This window comes from Melitaea cinxia, chromosome 9, assembly GCF_905220565.1.
Source record: "Melitaea cinxia chromosome 9, ilMelCinx1.1, whole genome shotgun sequence".
NCBI lineage: Eukaryota > Metazoa > Arthropoda > Insecta > Lepidoptera > Nymphalidae > Melitaea > Melitaea cinxia.
Genome location: NC_059402.1, coordinates 7,611,081 through 7,630,158, shown reverse-complemented (window position 1 = coordinate 7,630,158; position 19,078 = coordinate 7,611,081). Strand labels below are relative to the sequence as shown.

General features: G+C 33.8%; 2 protein-coding genes across 2 annotated transcripts in view; both read right to left on the bottom strand.

Moving 5' to 3' along the window:
* Nucleotides 1-4,518: 4,518 nt before the first annotated feature.
* On the bottom strand, nt 4,519-9,593 carry LOC123656660 (ubiquitin carboxyl-terminal hydrolase calypso). The gene is made up of 8 exons (XM_045592324.1): nt 9,219-9,593; nt 8,988-9,135; nt 8,652-8,835; nt 7,135-7,316; nt 6,141-6,293; nt 5,685-5,755; nt 5,389-5,598; nt 4,519-4,713 (listed from the first exon to the last, which is right to left on the bottom strand). Exons 1-8 carry the CDS (start codon nt 9,591-9,593, stop codon nt 4,519-4,521), a joined length of 1,518 nt encoding a protein of 505 aa, XP_045448280.1.
* Nucleotides 9,594-13,882: 4,289 nt separating this feature from the next.
* Nucleotides 13,883-19,078, bottom strand: part of LOC123656749 — a 47,851-nt gene continuing 42,655 nt past the window's right edge. Inside the window, exons 2-3 of the mRNA XM_045592409.1 lie at nt 16,101-16,342; nt 13,883-15,888 (exon numbers count right to left, since the gene is read on the bottom strand). Coding sequence (XP_045448365.1) covers nt 15,550-15,888; nt 16,101-16,342 — 581 coding nt within the window. The 3' untranslated portion in view covers nt 13,883-15,549. The remainder of the gene's footprint in view (nt 15,889-16,100; nt 16,343-19,078) is intronic.

Genomic DNA, 19,078 nt, shown 5'->3' with positions numbered 1-19,078 from the left:
CATAGTTTTATTTCACCTTTCTCTTTTTACATTTGACATTTGAGTTTGTGTTAATTTTTAACCGACTTCCAAAAAAGGAGGCGGTTCTCAATTCGACTGTTTTTTTAATGTATGTTACATCAGAACTTTTGACCGGGTGGACCGATTTCGACAAAATTTTTTTTTTCGAAAGGTGGTGTGTCAATTGGTCCCATTAAAATTTATTTGAGATCTAACAACTACTTTTCGAGTTATATCTAATAATGCGTTTTTACTTGACGCTTTTTTTGTCGACCTACGTTGTATTATACCGCATAACTTTCTACTGGATGTACCGATTTTAATAATTCTTTTTTTGTTAGAAAGGGGTTCCGTAGTTTGGTACCATGATAAGGAAACCAGGATCTGAGAAATCGAGGGAAACTCTCGAAAATCTGCAATAACTTTTTACTGGGTCGATTTTGATAATTTTTAATTTAATCGAAAGCTGGTCACATATAAATTTTATCGAAATCTGATAACTACTTTTGGAGTAATCTTTGATAAAGCGTAGTTACTTGACTATTTTTTCGTCGATCTACGTTGTATTACTCTTCGATGTAATTGAAGTCGGTTTTTTTTTAAACATTAACCTTAACATAATATGTATACAAACTGGATTACGAAACAGATAATAAAAATGATTTATAGAATACAAACAGCAAATAAAAAAATACAAGTTTATTAAATAAAGTTATACCATAGGTACAATATAAATAATATGTGTAATATATCACAAAACAGTAAAACATATGTAAAAAACTGCCTTTAAAACTTGTATCTTTATCTCCGAATTTAGTGCTTTAGTGCCATATGCATAGATCAAGTAAAAAATATAGATAACGCACTTAGAACAAAAAAGTGAAGCCACTTTTTTAAATATGTGTGAGTGAGTGAAGTGTTGACACTTTTTAAAAAAAGTCCCTGAAAATTTTATTAAGTGGGATTAAACACAATTAATTTAATATAGGTAAAATGGGTATGCGAAAATAAAAATCTGTTTATAGTTTTAAATATATTTAGTCCTTTTTTCGCTTCAAATTGTTAAATAAATCTATTGCAGCCATGTGTTGATTTAATGAATTATATAAATCTGTGTCAATGAAAATTGTGTTTTTAAGTAATTGATGATTTCTCTGAAGGACAAGTTCCTGTTTTAAAGACGTCTAACTCTTTGCTGTAATGATTTATTTATTTTTTAAAATAAAGTTCCTGTTTTTTTAACTTTTCTCTTAGTTTATGTTTTCTAGGTGTATCAAAGATTGAATCTTGGTTAACGACTGATTTAGACTCATCCGGTAGGTCCTAGAACAAAAAATATAACATTAAAATACGTAGTAGTAAGTAGCAGTATGTACTTGATGGTACTCTGCGAAGTCCACGTTTTGTACTGTACATGTCAGCTTTATCAAAATGGTTTGAACAAACCAACTAGATGAGGGTGGCTGTCATTGTAGTTTATTTCGGCTCAGTCGTAAAGCAGCTACCCATTCATCTTATATTAAAATATTCGTTGGAAACCTAAAACCATGATATTTAGTAGTAAAATATGAGTAGTTAATTCACAAATTTAAACAGACACAAACGAGTTAAAAATTCATATTGACGTCAATTTAGGTAAAACATAAAATCACACGATAAAAAAAAAAACAATAATGATGTCCACTTTCTACTTAATTATTTTTCTATGATTGCCTACAATTTATTTACCCGCATTTGTGCTAATGGAAATAAGAATTACTGGTAACACTTCCTCGGTACGTTATTTCGGGGCATGGAAATTATAAGTTCCGAATAACCTGAATGTTATTTTGGAATAACAAAAAATATAAAGTTTTGTATGTACTTACGTGTGAAACAATATTTCTTCAAACTTTTTGTTCACTTTGGTATTGTTTTTGCACCATTTAATTACAAAAGAACTGCATTTTATAGGCAAAGTTACTGTACGAGGCCCCGTGAGATACTAACCAGTACCCGTATATTCAATGTACTCTGTGATACTAACGAAAATGAGCGTAGTTTGATGCATATGTGTGCGTGAGCGCGTGTGTTTACTTGAAGGAGCCGAGTTTTGTGGCTTCAGTAACAACAAAGGCCGCGCATTATCTACTTTTTTTTTACTTCATCTATGGCCATATGTAGTTGAATTTAAGTTTTTTTTAATATTTGTTAGTCTGTGATATCCAATGTTTATTGTTGAAGACTTGCTTTGTCGTCACAATTTTCATGTTAAATATCTATATGTATATTCTATTTTTTTGGAATAGTCTTAAATAGTACACAAATATGGCGTACTTCCGACCACAGACAAAAGAGTAATATTGTAAGTGTAGCAAAGTGACACAAAGAGCAAATGAATGAACAATATTATTAAGCCATAGACGAATATAAAAGTCATTTTATGTTCAAATATTTAACATTAACATATTGCTAAAATTATTTTAAAACCTAATAATATATTGAATATTTTTGGTAAGAATTAGTAGAGGTAGAGAATTACAAATATATATTAATCGAGTATCGAATATAAAAGGCAACAAATTTATATTTCGTTTATGTGAAATGGTCGGTAGAAAAGACGTTACAAATAAAATTTCCAACAAAATAGGGCCGCCTGTGTCTAGAAAGAAAAAGTCCACCCTGTTAATATTATTGTCACATTATTTATATTTATTATGAATAAAAAAACCTTGAGCCGGCGGTACAATCTCTCTAACATCTAAAAAAAGGATTAATAACATTGTTCACCACGAAGCTCTCATTGGGTAATCCTAAGTCTCATCCTAGTCTGAAAAAAATTTCCTGTGAACTACAGTAAACTTTTATGCCATTGCTATGAGGTATATTTTAATATTATATGGGATGGCGTTAAATATGTTCAGGGTGAAATTGATATTCAGAAATATTCATAATATAAAATAAAACACTTGACCATAAAAGATTGACATTTGCAATATTTTGTAAGCATTTTTTTAAACATAAAAAAAGAAGAATAAAACAATCAATAACAAAAAACAAATTAATAACAAATCGCTTTACGGTAACATTATTTAGTAAATTATAATTCGTGAAAATTTAAAATATAAGTAAAAAACATGGCACATTTTATCGCTCATGCTGTTCATTCACTTATACTCATTCACCTCTAAAAATATTTTGACCACATGCCTATTTGCCTTTTAAAAGATATTGAAATGTCATATTCAAAAATATTAGTTATCATAATCTGTATTCTCAGAATTCGTATTTTAGTCATTTTTGTTTAAAATGATAAATTGATATTAATTGTTTTTAGTGAAATAAATAGTAAATGGAGTTTTACAAATGTCCGTAAGCTAATGTGTGGTGAAAGAGTGATAAATGCGGAAAAAACGTGAATTAGGATTGATAGGGGTTTGTTTACCAAATAAGACTCTTCCAAAAAAACGGAATATATGTAGGTTAGAGCAGCAAACAGAAGCTACATAAATATTGTAAGAAAGAAACATTACAGATAAATATACTTTAAAAGATCTGAAGAAATAGAAAGTAGATTATTTTTATTTTCAACCTTACTTTCCTTTTAAAAGATGATGTTACAATTACTTTACTTCTTCTCTTATCAAAATTAACAATATGTATATTCAGTCCAATAACTCCCGTGGGTATTTCGTCTAGTTCCTACATTATTATAGTACTGTTTTATAAGTAGAAATTAATTAATTAGGTGATAATTTATATATAATTTTATTTCAATTTTTATATAACGTAATAAAATTACAACACAAATATAAAGTTAAATGATGTAATTTGCAAAATGATTATGAATGATTACGAATGATTGCAATTATGATTTGTGACATTGTGGTGCATAAATTAATAATTCACTCAATATATTATATTAGAAAATGTATTTAACTCGACTTACAGAATTTAAATGAATGTCACTATGACCTTGTACAGTCTGTGCTGCACTAGTGGGCGCCATTTATTCAATACATATATTACACTGCATACAAGGGTTGTCCATTAACCATATGATGTTTTTGGCAACTGTTTAACCCCTTCCACTCTGCAGGTGGTGAGGTTTTAGACTACCACCACCGTACAAAGTATATTGATATAGTCAGAATATAATACAGGTGTGTACAGCGATGCTCGCGGGAAGCCCTCCCACGCCAGCTACTTGCGCGCGCTGCGGCCGCGCTCTAGCTGCGCCGCCACCAGCTCCGCCGGCACGTCTTCGTGTGGGCTACTTGCGAGCGCGCGGGCGCGGGCGGGGGCGCGCGCGGGGCCGCGGGCGCGGGCGCCGACGCCGCGCGCGCGCGTTGCGGCCGCGCTCCAGCTGCGCCGCCACCAGCTCCGCCAGCACGTCTTCGTGTGGGCTACTTGCGAGCGCGCGGGCGTGGGCGAGGGCGTGCGCGGGGCCGCGGGCGCGGGCGCCGACGCCGCGCGCGCGCGTTGCGGCCGCGCTCCAGCTGCGCCGCCACCAGCTCCGCCAGCACGTCTTCGTGTGGGCTACTTGCGAGCGCGCGGGCGTGGGCGAGGGCGTGCGCGGGGCCGCGGGCGCGGGCGCCGACGCCGCGCGCGCGCGTTGCGGCCGCGCTCCAGCTGCGCCGCCACCAGCTCCGCCAGCACGCCGCGCTCCGCCAGCATCGACAGGAACGTGCAGATGAACTCGTCGTAGTTGTGCGTGCGACGGCAGTCGTCCACCTGGAGCAGCTTTCGACTTTACTCGTGCGAACATTCTCAGCTTGGAAAACGCACTTGCATTGGTACGTGCCCTATGAGGTAGTGAACGGACTTACGAGGGGAAGTGTGTAGACCATAAACGCGCGATCAATTGCGCTTACAATAGGCATTGTTTTAAAGGTTAAGTTGTTCTAAGGTAAGCAACTTAATGCTTGTGTTAATAGGTAGCCAATTATTTGTTCACTCCCTAACCGCAGTTTCTACTTCGTGTCCTATACCCAAATATTGTTTGGAAGCGATAGCTCTTTCAGCAATAATACCACCTTTGTACATTTTTCATTTTATGTTATTATTTTGTTGTTTCTTTTAATGCTGTACAATAAAGAACATTATTATTAACAACCGACTGATATATTTTTTATTTGATGAAATTACTTAAAAATAATACATATATTACACCCAGGCTCGAGGCAGGAATCGAACCCGTAATCCTTCGGCGCAGATAGCAGGGTCACTGTACACTGCATCATCGAGCCAGTCGTTGGTTTAAAAAGTTTCGGAATTAAATTCAGATTCAAATAAAATTATTTTTTTAGTACTTTAGGACAGTTTCAGTTTAAGCTTGCTCTGCTGTATGCCTATTATCCTTTATTTTTACTATTGTTACAAACAATAGTTTTTAAACTAGATTTTTACCTTGTACATATCCCTTTTGTCATTTTCATCATTCAGGGCCTGCTGACATGATTCCACCTCGGCTATAATACTACTCATGAGGGAATTTAATTCTGAATGTGTAAATAATAATTTTCTCATTCTATATGGCTGTTCCGGCACAATTTCAGAACACAAAACAATCGGCATATTGCTACTTTTGACTAGAGCTGTAGTGGAAGTAGGATAAATCTGAAATAAAAATAAGTATAATAAATTTTTATGTTGGTGTTGCACAATAAATGAAATCTACTTTTCCTCCAAAATTGTATACTTACATCAGAAAGAATCTGATTCTCTCCATTTATAGTTACAAATTTAATTACTGTAGTAGGTTCAATAGGATCGGCTAAAAATTAAAAATATAAGGTAAAGCAGAATTATGAAAGAAATACAATTTTTTCTTTTGTAAAAGTTGTAATAGTTTATATACATTTACATAATATTACAACTAAAGTAGATCTTTGTTATAAGATGAAACAATTATGTTGTCTTTACATCAATTTTCATTATCAAATGAAAATATTTTTACAGTAACTGAATGTTGCAAACAAATTTATAATATTTAATTAATTTTGATATCATACGTAATCAGTACTAAAATTTGATTTTTAGTAAAATAATAGAGCAATTTAATTTGACCTTTGGATATATTCTTATGATTGGTAGTCAAAATGTGTATAACAAATCCAAAACAATCAAGCTCTCATTGTTTCTGTACTTTTCCAACTTACCTAAACTGAGACAATTGTCAAACTGTGCTCTTTCAGTTGAACCAATTTCAATTGTGATAGATTTACTAAAGTCTAAATCAAGGGATGATACTTCTGAAGCATCAAGAGCATTGAGAATTGCATCTTCAGATATTTGAATTGAATTTTCATTTACTGGATTACTATTGTTACGTTGACATATTATAGCATCATCTAAAAATGAAATGATTTAAAGATATTTGAATTTTGTATTTTACATATTATGACTTCTGTAATTAATTTAAAACAAAGTTTACCATTTTTATTAGGTTTGTAGTAAAAATCTATTTTTTTATAAATTCTTGTGGCTATAACAATAAAAACGAAAATATTGAGAAGTAACAATTATAAAAAGGGTAAGTTATAGAAAATTTTATTTAAATATTATCAATAAAAATATTTAGAATAATTATGGTATATGGTAGGTACTTCCATTTACACTATTTATTTAACTTTATGCATATGAATACAAATTATCAATGTTGAAGTACCATTAATCTATATTTAAGTCATACTTTGTTAATAAGACAATATGATTCCATAGAAACCAATTTTTTTAAAAACCATATTAGACATGAAATCATCACATTTCGATATTATTCAATGTTTTTTCAGTCTCTAATGATGTTTTTGCTAAGGGACTGTCTATTAGTCACGTGAGGCTAAAAAGAGAGGGGAGGGGTGCAAAAAAAATATCACAATATTACAACGAGGGGGAAGGGGTTGTAATGAGATATTATATTTATGATTATATATTATGGGTTTTTATTTTTCGGTAAACGCGCAATTTCTAAACAAAAAGAAAAACCACAAACACTGCAACCTCTTTCTGGAAATTTGTATCACAATGCTTAATTTTCCAAAATTCAATCACCAAGGGGCACACGTGACGATATTGAGGGGATAAAAAGTTATTAAAAAACATCATGTGATTGATAGACTACCTCAAAGCAGTAAAATATTTAAAGAGTATTACAAGTTCTACTTGTTACTAAGTACAATTTACCAGTTAAGTCCCTGTTTTTGTTAAGGAGATGTCGTGAATGTTTCCCTATTTTTGATATTGCCTCCTTTACTCTCTTTTGATTGATCTCTAAGGCATTCAACTTTTGTGTCAGTGCAATCCTTCTATCAGGAACAACTGCCATAAGATTGAATCTGAAATATCAATCTATTAAAAAAATATTACTCAAAGATTTGCATATGTAGGTACTTATTTGCAAATCTGCAGTGGGGCAGCGTGGTGAAATAAACTTCAACCCTATTCCTATTTGAAGTAGAGGACTTTGTCCCGGGCAGTAGAATGTTAACAAGCTGTTTCAGTTCATGTTTTATATACATAACCTGAAACAGCTATTACAACCCATACAATTTAAGCATTCTATCAGATTTAAAAACATATATAAAACAGAAATTGTTAAAATACCAAATATTTTTCCACTTACTTTATATAGATAGGTGTGAAAATCGGCCAACATCTATTTTTCAAACCTTTAAGTTATAGGGGGGTTAATAACATATATGGCAAAACAACTTTTGTGGGGTCAGCTAATTTATGTATAAAATATTTGTTACTTTTTTTGCATTTTAAAAGTTTCTATACTTCTAGCATGTAGCTTACGCTTTTTGGCAATGAATTCTAGACTGGAACTTCCTTGACAGAGAAAGACTTAGTTTAAAAGGAAGAAGAATGATTAGAAGTTTGATAAATATTTTCTACTGTCATTAGTGTTATAGAGATCCAAGTGCTTTAGAAGTGCTAACTGTTCTTTTAAGTAATAGTAGCTCTTGAGAGTAATAAGACATGAATTGAGCAGTGTAAAGTAGAGAAGCTAAACAATATAAGTATTCCAGTTAAGACTAATTTGGAATCTCATAAGCTTATGGGAAAAATCAGGAATATCTGGTTTTATTTTTTTTATATCAAAAACAAATCAGTTCTTTAAATTTTATTTTTATTTGAGTATATTAAATTTGTCTTCTCTGAGATCAATTGATTGACAGACTTCCACTGTCTTGTCCTGTCTTTAAAATACACTAGCACACACCAAACACCAATCAGAGTAAAATCTCACATGCTAACTGCATCTAAACCAGTCGGCTAGCAATACTACAATATTAAGAGATTCGAAACGGTCAATACTATATAATACCTAATAGGCCTGAATTTCATAGTTAATGACAACTCAAAAAATATTTTATATTTACAACTATTATATATTTTCATTAAGGACACAGTGTGATAGGAGGAAATATCTTGCCCAAAATCTAGAGTAGCATGCCTAAGGGACATAACCCAATTTTACAGAAGATGACAACTAAGCAATACTGTTACTGGGTAGGATCTCTAATGCTCTTGTAGATGTTAATGCTCCTGGTCTTGCAGGAGTGTATAGGCTATGGTAACCGTTTGCCATCAATTGAGCTCTATGCCTTTTGTTTCCTAGTTGTATAGTAAAATACTTTACTTTTTACAATTATCAAATTATGTACCTAATATCATGCACTTGTTCACCAGCATCACGTCCCAGTCTCTCTGCCATGACACGTCTAAATTTATCCGTCCAATCCTCATCTGACGCCCAAGGTCCATGATCTGTAGGGTACGGCTTTAGGCCATCCAATTCAAATAAGTGTCCATTTATTGGTACAAAACTTACAAAATGGTACGCTTCTCCTGTAATAGTTATAAGTCTTACTTTTCATTGAATACTATTAAAATAAGCCTAAAAACGTGGAATAAAATATTCAAGAACATATTAATATTACCAATTTTACCTATATACTGAAAGTATTTGATTTTATAATTTAAAAGTAATTATTAATGACCTGTGAAGCGACCAGTTGAGACACCAGCATTTTTATCAGTCTTTTTACGAGCTTGTGGAATAGCATGTGAATTGTGAGCACAAGCTAGTTCAGGAGTATTTCCTATAGCCCAGCCTTTGTTTTCAGGATTCATACCCAATGTATGATGCTGAAATATTTTTGAAAATTTTAAAAATAAATACCTAATGTATGATGGTGAAATATTTTTGAAAACATTAAAACTTGCTATACCTTTAATCTACTTAGTGTTTCACCTAAGTGAAGGTTTGGAAAGTTCAATAGTATAGATAGTAATGCGTGTGTAGCGCAACTGTTTGGAACCATTTGCTGTGCAAAGAATATATTATTAATAGTTTCTTCATCTCGTACAAAGCTTTCAGTTTGTTCAACAAATTTACGACGCGATCTCCGTTCCTCTATCCAGCGAAATAAGAAAATGAAGCCATAAACGGGGCTTTCTAGTGGTTTATGTAAATCATATATCTCTTCCACTTGAACTCCTTTTACTCCAAAATCCTCTAGTAGAAGCGTAAACAATCCAGGATCGCTTTCTAGCTCTAGCCAACCTTCAGTCAGACTATTTAATTCAACCGGCATTTTTTTCATATATGTAGCTTTCTATAAGAATAGTTAGAATTGCTTGTTTATATTTTACAGCTTTGTTAAAACTTACTAATACATTTTAAGGTATTGATCGCTTATTTACTAAGTTATTAATACTATAAAGTTGATATATAAAATCTATTAAGATTTTTATTATATGTCAACTGTCAACTTCAGATTATAAAAAACCATATGTCAACTTCAACCAGTGCACAGTGCTACCAGATTTTTTTTTTGGGATTTTATGACCTGGTATCTATAACCTTTAGGTCAAAGTGCTACCAGAAATTTTTTCCCGTGTGACAGTGCCGGAAATTACCGTACTTTCGAAACGATTATCGTACATACTAAAAAAAAATTAAGTCATGTTTTTAAGTGTACATTACATTAAAAAGTTGTCAGTTCGCTAAAAAAAGGTCGCCACCCACAAAAATCTGAACTGTTTTCGAATTCAGTCAGCCTAAAAAAAAAGGCCCTCGTTGCTTCAAATTATCGTAAAAATTGCATCAAGTTTCAAATTTCTGTTGACCAAAAAAAAGTCGTTGCTCCAAATTCATAATTTGCGGAGAAATCGTTGCGTTTCAGTACTTCGGTAGGACAGACAAATCGCGTACGATCCTAGGGTACGGATCATAAATCGTAGGTAGGCTTGAATTATCGTATATGTACGATAATTATCGTACGTTTGGGATCACTGACTTCAACATCAACAACAATGGTGGTTTGACAATGTCATTTCTCTCTAAAAGGTAGTCAGAGGTAATATAGGTACTTTTCCAATTACAGAGCATAATGCAGCTCAGTGACGCACAATGCCGAACTGTGCTAAGTGCTTTAATGTTGAAAAAATATATAATTTGTCGAAAACTATTTACGGTTATTTCAAGTAATTTGGATTTTGATTATTTCATTAACATTTTTTTATGTTTTCAATAAAAAAAATTAATGAACTATTGCGGACTAAAGTGATATATAATTGAAATATCAAATATATTTGATATTTCAATTTCATCGACATTCAGTCATTCGCCGTGTCATAACTTGGGTTCTAACGAAATTGGATGATATTATCAAGTGGCCTCAGACTAATGCAATAATCAATACATGTGAAAGTTTTTATATAAATAAATAAAAAAATTAGGACCAATCGATTGTACACATAAAAGGATTGCAAATCCTTATCTGAGAATGCAGCAGATTATTATAATCGGAAATAATTGTGTTTGCAGGCAAACAAAGAAAAACCGACTTCAATTATATAGACAAGTAATACAACGTAGGTAGACGAAAAAAGAGTCAAGTACCCATTATCAAAGATTACTCCAAAAGTTGTAATCAGATGTCGATGAAATTTAATTGTGATCACATGATAAACATCGGCTTTCGATTAAATTAAAAATCATCAAAATCGGTACACCCAGTAAAAAGTTATGCGGATTTTAGAGAGTTTCTCTCGATTTCTCTGGGATCCAATCATCAGATCCTGGTTTCTTTATCATGATACCAAACTAGGGATATCTCCTTTCCAACAATAAAAAGAATTATCAAAATCAGTTCATAAACGGCGGAGTTATCCCCGAAAATATATATATATATATATATATATATACACGGTCGAATTGAGTAACGTCCTCCTTTTTTTGAAATCGGTTAAAAAATAAAAACACTCAATTGTTAGGCTATATGTACAGAAATTCCAACATTTTTGATGCTTTCTTTCATGGGCATATGTACCCTTGTATCCTTGGTCCATATGGGTCATGACCCGGGGCGGCATTCTGGGAGGGCCAGCGAAAGCTGAGTACGAGGGACGGTACAAGCCGATAATACTAGTACAGTAATATAGTACTAGTACAGATGTGAAAAATAATCGATTTTTACAAGACAAGGGTTTACGACTATATTATACCTTACTGTATACAGTTTGAACTCTTCAAGTCATGTATTAAATAATTATTATCATCTTCATCATCATTTCAGCCTATCACAGTCCACTGCTGGACACAGGCCTCCACAATTTCACGCCAAAAATAGTGCGAACTCATGTGTGTTGCCCATAGTCACCACGCTGGGCAGGTAGATTGGTGACCGCAGGGCTGGCTTTGTCGCACCGAAGACGCTGCTGCCCGTCTTCGGCCTGTGTATTTCAAAGCCAGCAGTTGGATGGTTACCTCGCCATCGGTCGGCTTTATAAGGTTCAAGGTAGTAGTGGAACTGTGTAATCCCTTAGTCGCCTCTTACGACACCCACGGGAAGGGAGGGGGTGACTATATTCTATACTACCGTAGCCACACAGGGTTAATTATTAAGTAATAATTAATAATGATTAAGTAATAAATATTTAATAAATCCTAAGAAATTTATTACAAGAAGTTAAAGGGAAAATATTACATAATATTTCTCCAATTCATCATAATGAATAATGATCTACCGGAGGTGGTTCATGAGTCTACATGCCTCCGATATGCTAACAACTTGAAGCTAGTACTCGAAGTGGGTGACGTGGTGGACCATTGTGAACTGCAGAGGGATATTGACAGCGTTGTCGAGTGGAGTCAAAGGAATAGACTAAACTTTAGCGCTGGAAAGTGCTCCTTGCTTTCGGTCCGCCCGCCGCCGGTTTTTATTAAATGCATTTGGATGTATACACGGTAAATATACCAAAATGACATTTTTTACAATTTTTGTCCGTCTGTCTGTCAGTCTCTCTGTTTATTCCAGTTAATCTCTGAAACGGCTAGATCAATTTTGACGGCACTTTTTCTGGCTGGGAGATAGCTGATGTAGTAAGGAATAACTCAGGCTACTTTTATTTTAGAAAATTTAGTTTATAGCTCTGCGAACTGAACAATAACTTTTTTTGTTAAATTCCACGTGTCACGAAGTCGCGGGCAGAGCTAGTGCAATATGTGACGGATGAGGTATAATTCTCTCGCTCATCGTCTCTGAGTACTCGGTCTACTGTGGGCTTTAGTGGTCAATGTTGGTGCATGTAAACACAATTTATAATATCACCAATTTCTTATAGCACCGGAATCACTTAGCAGAAAGGTAGTCATTTTAGTAGAAAAGTACGCAGTACGGAACGTGGGATAGTTATCAGTTAACGGGGCGGAGACTAACTTCTTAGCATGCAATGTATACACCGTGCGGGTGCCGAGTCTATCGTGTGGAGACTCAGAGCAGTGCCTAGGACTTGCGACATAGGTGTAGGTTTAAGGAGACCCCCTTTGAGATGGGCATCAACGCTCACCTTCACTGCTGCTGAGTTGTCCGCGCTGGTTAACCAAATTATAGATTGTTATGTAATAATTAATTCGTTATCACAAATTAATTATTGAGTTAACCTTACTAGCAGGATACAACAAGTTCACCGTGCCAAGCCAGAGCCAAGATTGTTTTAGCCGCGGTTGCACCGCTCGTTTTATACACGTAAGAATAACTCGAGTACTAGTAATATAATGAGTAAGGGTAGGTGACTATCGAACGTTGTGCTAGGTGGCGTGCTCGGTGTATCTGTTGTTTATAAATTCCTTGCTAATTGCGTACGAAAGCGTAAGTGCCGACATAGATATACCTATATATGTGTTAATTTGTGACTGTTATTGAATGTTTATTTGATATATTTTTAAAATTTGATTATTAATTAATTACAATTAGAATTATTATTATTATTTTTAGTAAATTTTATTGACGACGAGTTAATGCTTTTAGACTATTTTTCTTTCAACTTTCACACCAAAGTATTAAATTAAGCAAAGAAACCTGTCATATGCGTAATTGCTGCAAGATAAGCCAGTTAGAAAAATCCTATTATTTTAAAGTTATTTAAAACGTGTATGAGTCAAACGAAGGTCGATTTAATATCAACTCATACCGGTTTCTTTATCATAGCATTAGAAATTAAATTGCTTTATAATTATTTAGCCACTTTGTTTTTCTATATAAGAAACTATGTAGGTACATTACAAACGTAAAAGTGTGTCTTTTTAACCAACTTCAAAAAAACGGGGAAGATCTCGATTTTACTGTGTTTTGAATATGTTACCTCATAGCTTTTTACTGGGTGTCGCGATTTTGCGATAGCGATTGAAAAAAAGAGTCATCACTCTTTTTTTTTAACGAAAGCTGGTGCTTGTCGTGTGGTCTCATTTAAATTTGATTGGGATCCAATTATTATTATTATTATTATATATTAATTGTTAGTGTAAATTGAGGTCGGTTTTTCCGTTTTACGAGCTTATATAATTATATCACATAAAAATGGGTTGAAGACAAAAATAAAACATTAGTTTCGCAACAACATTTATTTCGTATGTACACTCAAATTTTGTAACTTTGTAAAATGTACAAATAATAAATGCACAACTTCAGCATTGTAAACCTTAAACCGAAAAGTAATTATTATCAAGGTGTTACACAAAATTACAGAAATGTTGAATGTATTGGTCCCAATTTATAGCAAGCTCAATTAAAATATTCGTTTAATACTCGTATCTATGTTCACAATCAATCAATTTTTGAATTAGGCCAAATGAATTCAAAAAAATCATACGCTTGTTTAATACCTATAGGTACATGAATAATTGTATCATGTACCAACTATAAGTTTACAGACAAATGATATAAAATAGGTAAGTTTCACATTAGGTTTAGGTTCACTAAAAACCAACTGCAGTTACATGCTAATAACATCAGTGTTAAATTTCTGGCAAGAACTAATGTGGTTGATACAATTAATGCACTTATATATGATATGTTTGACACGTAAGTAAGATAGCTCGTGTAGACGTGTAGTAGCTGCCTTACACTGTCTAAGGGTAACTAAAAGTAATAAAAATAAAAATAAACTAAATAAATCAAAATTAATATTGACAAATCACCTTCAAGTTGTGCAATAAAAACTTGTACAAATACAAATTATTATGCCTGGTGATTAACAAAGAGTTTATTTATTATAGTCGTTAATTTAAGACTAGAATAGAAACAAACTGATTGATATTTGAACATTATAATCGTAACAGATTATTGACAACAGGAATCATGTGAATGGAGAGACTGAAAAACGCAGTAAAAAAAACGCAATCATTACGTACTGCTACTGCTGTCATCAATATTAGAAGCTAATATAATGAATTATCACAAGTCAACTAGCTACACAGTATTTTAACACTATATACTGATCTTCGTGCCAATAAATATATTCTTTTGTTATGTAAAAGTTGTAAAACAGCTAAATGACTCATTCTTGTTATTGGTTTCATTAAATGCGTTGTTACTTTAGCGTGATATCACAAGTATCTTTCGACAATGTTTGTATTAATACATGAAACAGTCTGATTTACTGATACGACTACCATTGATTGAGCAAGGGAAGTATATAGTATTGTATATGCCCTTATAGTAGAGGCAATGGTCTTGCCATGGTTGTTATAACATAATACTGTACCGATTTTTACTAAAGATTAGGTATGCGTGTACTCGTAATTACTAAATTATCATTTTTATAAATGTCACAGTTCTGAAACTGTATGCAATTTGTGTTTTATTTAAATTTGAGGATCGCGGTATATTTCATACTTAATAATAGGAGTTCATGCCATTTGGAAGAGATTTTGGTTATTTAGGTACATTTTCGCTTACATCTCACTCACAAACTAATATTTTTAAATTAAATATATACAGCAGGTAGGTAAATTAAGTAACTAACTAATATTTACGTTTTAATATCACATAAGTACCTACTCATCGTCTCTACTCTCGACATCCAACTTAAAAAAAATTGTTCCACGTGTGGATACGTATGATATAATTAAATAATACCGTAACATTTCAACAAGATGTCCGTGGAGTTCCACGTAAGTGATCAACCGCTCACAATGTATGTATAACGTATTTACAAGTCACATCACATGAAACAGCAGTCGATTTAAAGTAACACAGCTTTCCCGCCAATCTTTCATCTGATCGCCTGCGGGGGCCTGTACGGCGGCGGGGGCGTTTTGGGAACCTGCCCTTGCAAGTGCGGCATATGGATGGGAACGACGGCAGTCTGAGGCGTGGACGGAGCGTGAGCTTCATCCAGCTGGCCAGGTATGATCGTCACGTCGGTGCTGGGAGTCTGAGGGGCCTCGGCGAAGTTGCGGGCGCTGCTGGTCGCGGGCAGTAATCGCGCAGGGTTTAATTTAATAGCATCGTCATACGTCGGCGGCGCTCCCGCAACTGTGTCGTAGTCTGGAGGTTTTTGCTGCATCGTCTCCTCATCTGGCATTGAGATAACGTGGATAGGATCGTCAATCTGCAATAAATGGAAATATTTCAAATTTTATTTAGGCTCTTTGTTTTATTTTTCTCTTTGAATATTTAAATGTGTTATTTTATATATGTCAATCATGTTTGCAACATTTTCGTATTTTATTATAATGAGATATTATTATCTTTCAAAATAAAAATATAACCTTAAAAATAATCAATCAGAATACGGAATATACAGATGTTGATAAAACTCACTTGGTGGGTGTCTGGCGATGCGCGATCATTTTGTGGCTGCCTGGCAGGTGACTGCAGCCAGCAGCACATAGCTGCACAGATGAGCAGCGCGCCGGCGACGATGCAAGCCACACCCACGTAGCGTACGGGCTCCGCGTAATCCTCGGCGAGTCCTAACCAGTTGATGAGAGCGCCTGCGCATAGCAGAACCATGCCATAACGGTATGGCCGTTGCGACTGTCTACCTTCGTCTAAGGACATGCCTGAAACAAGAGAAATTATATGTCAGTAAGATAAATAAGTACCTACCTAAAGAGCTAGGATTTGCTGTGCAGATACATTCTTATCTATAAAAAAATATGTAGATCTATCTCAAAAACAATCTTACAAAGAATGATGTTTAAAGTAGATAAAATAATGAGTTACAAAAGTGACAATTTAAATAGAACTCTTTCCTAATGCAATTCAGTGGTAATATGAACGAACTCATTAGAGACTTGGAAAGTGTTGTCGTGCAGACTGGGGCAAAGCCATATTATAACGGGAAATCTTTTTATAAGCCGGACTCTAAAATGAAAGTTGGGAAAGTTTTGCTTTAACGATATAATTTGATTGTAATGATTTCAAAGCTTGCATGTTTATGAAAGTTTATTTTATACGTAAACAATGAAAATTACATGGTTGAAAAGCGGGCTATTTTACCTAATTCATTTTATATTCAATTTTTTTACTTACACTCATGTACGTAATTTGTACTTAAGTATTCAATAAACAGCTGCTTGGTGATAAATATTAGACAAAAAGAATTTCTTCATCGAACAGCAACATAAAAGAATGGTGAATTTGTAAAATAATTATACGGAAAGGGAAACTTCAGGCGAGGGCTATTAAAATAAGGATATCGTAGTATTCTTTTTGGAAGGACGCTTAAGGAAATGCAAGTATTTTCGAGTCAAGACTTTAGGTTGACATCATGAATCGAGGTCGGGCGAAGACAATGGAATCGCAGGAGATGTGGGTCAAGTTTGAAACGTGCGATCGAGTGGCTGTGACTTAGTCACGCAATACGAGAAACATGCGAATGTTGGAGGATTTAGCTTTTATTATCAATAATCGCAGCTACAAACATAGGAGTGACCAGGAAGGTAGCCATTGTAAAATAAATTTCTACATATACCTATACTAGCTTCTGCGCGCGACTTCGTCCGCGTGGAGCAGAGGCGCGTGCAATACTTGATCATTATTTTGCTGCGATGTTATTTTAAAATTGCGATATCTCCTGAGATACGCATTGAAATCGAATTATGTGAAAGGTGATTTTGTTTTAAACTAAATACTTGTAATGAATAACATATGTATTTAGATAAGGATTAATATCATGTTTATAAAAACATCTTCGCAAATAATGCATTATTTTAGAAAAAACTTGGTTAGCATAAAAAAGGTTATAATGCGCCAACCTTAAAAGATATACCAATCTTAAAAGATATATGCTGTCGCGGACTTTTTTTAGAACTTTTAAAGGAAAACAATTCTGTGATACATGATTTTTGCGAAACTTTAACTGTTTCCGCAGCGCACGCAGAGGAAGCTCTCAAAAGGAAAAAAGAACCCCCGATTTTGAAACATTCTTCATTGGTGCTCCGCTCCTTTTGGTTTTAGCGTGATGATATATAGCCTATAGTCTTTTTTGATAAATGGGCTATCTAACAGTAAAATAATTTTTCAAATTGGACCAGTAGTTTCTGAAATTAGCGAGTTCAAACAAACTCTTCAGCTTTATAATATTATTATAGATAATAATACTAATTAAATAGGGGGAAAGTTTCGTTAGTTTCTTTGTAGTGGATAACCAACGAAAATACTAATTAGTGTTAATTAAAAAAAAAACAAAAAAAAATATTTAGAAGTAGTATAGGCTATAAAACATCACACCAAGGTTCGTGTGAGCAAAACAGTAGCCACAGATAAAAACGCTAGGGGCTTATCGTCGGATATAAGTAATGATGAGATAGGACCGGACCACCTTTATTACTAACTTTTCTCCAATTGTATTTCATTGTCATTAACCGACTTCTAAAAAAAGGAGGAGATTTTCAATTCGATTGTATTTTTTTTTTACTATATGTATGTTACCTCAGAAATTTTGACTGGGTGGACCGATTTCAATGATTTTTAATTTAAAATTTAATTTAGATCGAACAAGTAGGTATTTTTCGAATTACATATAATAGTACGTATTTGCTTGATTATTCAGGTTTACAAGATATATATTTTTTATTTCGTTTGCAAGCAAATACAATTATTTTAACGACCATGATGGTCCACGATAGACCACGATAATGATTACGCATATTCTTTAAACATTTTAAGTTCCTACTTATTATATCCAAAAAGTTTCAGAAGTACAGTCCTGTTCTACTTAATTTAGTGTTATAATTTTAGGACACTGAAATCTACTAAAATGGTTTCATGTCATGATGAAAAGACAAAGCTAATCTTTATATTTGCGATGTTCGAATTATCATCCATCATAACCTACATAAGTCTACAATTTTCCGCTAAAGCGATGACTTTAAATAAACCTAAGAAAAATAATTTTTAACCACTTGTGGAAATAGAGATTTTGTTGAGATAACTGTGACACGCCAAAATATCTGAGTATTCAATAAATTCGTGGTAAACAAACCTGCACTTACAAAAATGTGATTCTCGCCTCAGCTCGTTTTCAAAAGTAGTCGGGAAGACATGCCAAACCATCTTACACTGAAGAGACTTAAATTATTTTATTTCTTTTACATTATTCACTAGCAAATTCTCTATATAGATATCTATATAGAAATATAATATTTTTTTATATTTGGTACTAAATTTTTCGTCTTTATCGTAACAGCCTCTTTGTAATACTAAAAGTATGTAATGAAAACATGCTGATTTTATCTTATCAAAACTTTGATGAATGGTCACAGACGAGATCGTATGGTTTTTGGGACATTTTG

What these genes read in the sequence shown, in the direction of transcription:
- LOC123656660 (XM_045592324.1), bottom strand. Translation starts at nt 9,593, where the DNA reads ATGAAAAAAATGCCGGTTGAATTAAATAGTCTGACTGAAGGTTGGCTA. An exon ending in AGAATCAGATTCTTTCTGAT is followed by an intron (nt 5,599 to 5,684) that starts GTAAGTATACAA and finishes TTTTTATTTCAG; the next exon opens with ATTTATCCTACTTCCACTAC. An exon ending in ACAAAAGGGATATGTACAAG is followed by an intron (nt 4,714 to 5,388) that starts GTAAAAATCTAG and finishes AAGCTGCTCCAG; the next exon opens with GTGGACGACTGCCGTCGCAC.